The sequence below is a fragment of the Zeus faber genome (assembly GCF_960531495.2).
Source record: "Zeus faber genome assembly, chromosome: 2".
Lineage (NCBI taxonomy): Eukaryota > Metazoa > Chordata > Actinopteri > Zeiformes > Zeidae > Zeus > Zeus faber.
The window spans coordinates 30,228,524-30,233,523 of NC_137189.1; the positions used below are offsets into that span (position 1 = coordinate 30,228,524).

Genomic DNA, 5,000 nt, shown 5'->3' on the forward strand with positions numbered 1-5,000 from the left:
CAGATTTTAAAATATATTATAAACATGTAGCAGGTCGCAATTACATTGTCCTGCAGGCCAGTTAATTATGCACATCACCGACTATATATTTGTGTATGCATAAGGGAATTTTTGCATACGTTTTGCATATGTTTGCACTCTCTTTGCACTATGTGCGTGTACACACTTATATCTGTGTGTGTGTGCGTGCGTGTGTGTGTGTGTGTGTGTGTGTGTGCGTGCGCGTGTGCGTGTGATCTACCTGTGCCCACTCCACCTCCGCCTCCAGGTTGCTGGGCATGCCGTCCACGGCAGAGCGGCGGGTGAGCTCGGCGTCGGTGGCGGCCAGCCACTCCGTCAGCGCGTTCAGCTCCTTGCGAAGCTTCCTGGACAACTTCAGACTCTTCTCCAGCTCCAGTTTACTCTCAGTGACCTGGACATCAACATGGTGAGCGGTGAAACGACGTACAGACACGACCGGCACTCAGTGCGGTACAGTTAGAATTATAATTCTCTTTGTGATCATGTGTTATTACTCACACATATAGAAAAAAAGCGGAGGTGGAAAATTCCAGGCTCAGAAAGTAAAAGCCCTGACATATTTCCGCTCCACCAAGCTATTTCACGTATTAGCTCGACCTCTGCTCCGATCAGAAAACCCACATGTTCGGCTCCCTCTTGGAGCGGAATTTTACCTCTTGAGCCAGGATTTTCCACCTCCAGAAAGAAAGTGCACCACACACCACAATGTTTGAAGATAATTTAAGCTTTTTCTATTTTTTTTTTTTGTCTTTTGTAGTGCGTCCAGACCTGCGCCCCCAGTTGGTTGTAAAGCAGCTTGAGGGCGGTCAGTCTGTCGTCCAGCTCCTTAGGCTGCTTTGTCTGCTGCCTCTGCACGACCTGTCGGCCCGTTTTAATCACTGTCTCCACCTCCCCTTTGACCTCACTCAGCACCTTGTACAGTTTCTGACAGGCAGACAGACGGACAAAAAGACACACAGGCAGACAGACAGACAGGCAGACAGAAAGACAGACAGACAGACACATTTACAGTTGAGTCAAATTTAGAACCAAATGCAGCTGGGTATCATGTACTGAAAAACCTGTTGAATTACCCACCATGCACTGTTCCAGCTGCGACTGTACTACATCCTGCTCCACGCTGCGGATGTCCAGCACCCCCAGCTGACCTTTGACCCCGGCCAAGAGACGCTCGCACTCGGACAGCCGAGCATCAAAGTTGGCCGGCTTTTGGAAGAGGCGGAATTTGGTCCACACGTCAGCGAGCATCTTCTGCGGGAAGGATGGGGGGGGGTGTGCGTAAATATATGCTGTGTGTGTGTGTGTGTGTGTGTGTGTGTGTGTGTGTGTGTGTGTGCGTGCGCGCGCGTGTGTGTGTGTACCTGCGTCAGGTCTATCTGTCCCGTGATCCTCTGGGTCTGATCCTTCTCCTGGTTCTTCTTCTTCAACTCCTCCAGGGTCCCCTCGTGTGCACTCATATCTGTTTGAATTTTCTGTTTAAGGGAGGCATGCGTGCACACACACACACACACACGCGCACACACACACACACACACACACACAAACAGGAGAGTCATCAGTAGTCGTACTCATTTCAAACATTTTAACAGACGTGTGTCGTTGTGTGTATACCTACACACATACAGATGCCCAGTTAGAATTAGTTAAAATTTGTAATAAACAAGATCCCAAACGACAGAAAACCTTTATCTTTTGGAGGGGGTGGTGTCGTTCCTTCCTCTGAGCACTGGGGGGCAGTAAGAACCCAGGAGAAGGGAGCAGAGGAACGGCAGACCCGCTGTCTGTACCTTCCTCTCTCTCTTCCTCTCACAGTATCTCTCCAGGATACACGTGTGTATCATTCTGTAGGTTCATCACTCCCACCCTCTCCTCCCTTCCCTCTCTTTCTTTTCCTCCTCGGCTCCGCCGTAATTATAGCTAAACGTCCAGTAATCACAGCGAGCCGTCCCTGGTGCTGTTATCCACTCTCTCTCTTCTTACCCCAGTGTTAGAAAGAAGGGATGGGAGGGAGAGAGAGAGAGAGAGAGAGAGAGAGAGAGAGAGAGAGAGAGCGAGAGCGAGAGAGGGAGATAAGCACGGTGGTCCCATGGCCCACGTGGAGATAAATAATCTCTTTGGATAATCTATCCATCCCTTCGCTCTCATTTCCCCTCCCTCCCGCTCACTCTGTCATTCTCTCCATCCCTCCATCTCTCCCTGGCTCCACTGTCTGCGCTTGGCGTGTGCCCTTTCTCTGCAGACGTATCCTTCATTATCCAGCAATTATTTTCATGTTATGTTTTAATTTACCTGGAGAATATTAATGGTATGGTCAGTGAGAGAGAGAGAGAGAGAGAGAGAGAGAGAGACAGAGACAGAGAGACAAACAGACAGACAGACATACAGACAGACAGACAGAGTTTAAAGTGAGTGAAGTTGTTTTTGCTTAAGGGGAGAGAGATAAAAAGATTGGTGGATGGACAGATAATGTGTGCGTATGTGTGTGTACGTGTGTCTGTGTGTGTGTGTGTGTGTGTGTGTGTGTGTGTGTGTGTGTGTGTGTGTGTGTGTGTGTGTGTGTGTGTGTGTGTGTGTGTGTGTGAACACACTCCGGCTGTCTGTGTCCAAAGCAGCTCTAGGCTTATTTAGGACCACAGAGAGAAAGAAAGAGCTTTTACCACAGTCCCCCCCCCCCCCCCCCACCCCCCCCCCAAAGTCTTTTTACGCACACGCATGCGCGCGCACACGCAGGCACACACACACACACCTTGAACATTCCCAAACACAATAAAACATGCATACACTGTCACATCTAATTCACACATACTGTCACACACACACACATCCACCCAGTTACCCACACATATACAAATAGGTACCAAACACACCCACACACACTTGTCACCTCCTGTTTTTTGTAGTAAAACTTGTTGACAGTCTCTTGTGAGGTACGCGACCGAATTATAAATTAGCCGATACACTGCTAAGAATATAAGGTGGTGGACGGGGGACACCGAGCTGGGTCTAGTTGGTTCCAGTAGACCTGGACTTTAGTTGGGTGTAGTTAAACTGGAAACCTGACGTTTTTTCAACTCGTGGGCGGATCGCTTTTGTCACCGATGTGGCCGAGCTGTACAGGTTGCATTCCCACCTGGCTGAGATCCCATCCCAATGTGAGCCGGACCTAATATGTGTATGTCCTCATCCAGAGAAGATATCCGGATACAGATCGCATTTTAACGCCGGGTGTAACAGGGGCTGTCATTTAATAGTATTTGATACTTTGTTTTAGGTGGCACTTTTTCAGAAATTTCCATTCAACGGCAAAGAGTGCAACGGTCGGGCAAGGCAGCCGCGGAGAATTAGAAAAACCAGTGTCGCTAGTTATGGCCGGTAACCTGTTGACTATTTGAGTCAAGTTTGGTTCAGCTGACTCTGGACGGGTCTAACCAAGTCCACTCATCTTAAGTTGGTTTTGTTGACCTCATTCCAGGATGATCCACTTTGGTCCACTTGAATCCAGTTGTAAATGCCAGACTTATTAAAACCAGAACCACCTTCTGAACAAGTGGCCTCCAATGAGGTTCATGGAACATAAATGGATCACTCAGTGTTGGACGGTCTGAATGCTTTGTCCTTTGCTTTAACTCGAAACATTGGCCATTTGCTGTTGTGAACCAACTGTCCCCCCCAGCTTCTGTTTAATTAAGACATTGTGTGAATAATGACACTATATTCTTACACTTCATTCACCACGGTGGGGAAATTCAGTTTGTTGTCGTAGCGACCCCAGGATGAATAGGCTCCATTAAATAGCCAAGATGGTACATGCCGAATGCAGGTGCCATTAATACTCCTTTTTCTGCATGGTCATTATTTAAGCTACACAGCTTCTCCTACAACAACAAGTCGATGTTCAATGCTTTGGTTCACTTGCTCGCGTAGCAGAGAGAAACAGATTGCAATATCAAATGGGATTGGATGGTTCGGCCTTCTGAAAAAAAACATAAACAATTATCGTAGAGATTGCTTACATGACTGTCATCTCACTGGTGTGAGTGTCGTCAACGGTGACCACGCACACACACACACGCGCACACACACACACACACACACACACCCACCTGGGCCTCCTGTGGGAGCTGCTGGGCGTCCAGGTGGTCGGCCAGGTAGGACGTGAGATGGCGGTCAGTGTTGACCAACGACTCCTGGATCAGCCGTAGCGTCTTGTCGTTCTCCTGCGCCCAGCGCACGCTCTGCTCCAGGTCCTTCTGCCGCCGCAGCCCCTGCCGAGACACACAGGGACCCCCCATTTCAAACACAAACACACTAAGTAGTCATAGTACACAGTAAGACCCCTGACTTGTATACATACGATACACCCTGGCTCTTCAACGGGGATGTGTAAAGTGGAGACAACGCAGGACGCGGGTGCCAGCGGTTCTCAACGTGCGGTCCAGGGACGCCCCTGGTGCTCTCAAAGAGGCTCCAAAACGGTCCCCATTTTGTTTAAAAGACCAAAGTCACATGAAAAAGTCTGGCGTTTGTTTGCGCGGGACAGAGGTTTATTGGGGTCGGGCCAAGTGAGGGATTGTGTCGTCGAAAAACCAGGCATCTGATGTGAAAGAATAATGCTTCACTGCTTTTACTGGTTTGAGGTAAAATCATATTATGATTGATTCAATCGGCAATAGAAAACTCACACGCACGCACGCACGCGCGTGCGTGCGTGCGCGCGCACGCACACACACACACACACACACACACACACACACACACACACACACACACACACACACACACACACACACACACACACACACACACACACACAGATTACATTTTTCTTCCTCACGAAAAAACGTTCTCACCAGCTCTTTGTAATTAGATTTTCGGTAACTATTATGGCACTAATATCTCTCTGGTTCTGAGGCCATTTCATCCTTTCGAATTGGCATCACTAAAGACAAAAAAAAAAAAAAAAAAAAAGCGAATCGACA

General features: G+C 48.5%; 1 protein-coding gene across 3 annotated transcripts in view; it reads right to left on the reverse strand.

Moving 5' to 3' along the window:
* Positions 1-5,000, reverse strand: part of dmd (dystrophin) — a 177,783-nt gene that overhangs the window by 99,078 nt on the left and 73,705 nt on the right. For all 3 annotated transcript variants that reach the window (XM_080024117.1, XM_080024116.1, XM_080024118.1), the window contains exons 24-28: positions 4,125-4,286; positions 1,383-1,493; positions 1,099-1,272; positions 790-945; positions 242-412 (exon numbers count right to left, since the gene is read on the reverse strand). In XM_080024117.1, coding sequence (XP_079880243.1) covers positions 242-412; positions 790-945; positions 1,099-1,272; positions 1,383-1,493; positions 4,125-4,286 — 774 coding nt within the window. The remainder of the gene's footprint in view (positions 1-241; positions 413-789; positions 946-1,098; positions 1,273-1,382; positions 1,494-4,124; positions 4,287-5,000) is intronic.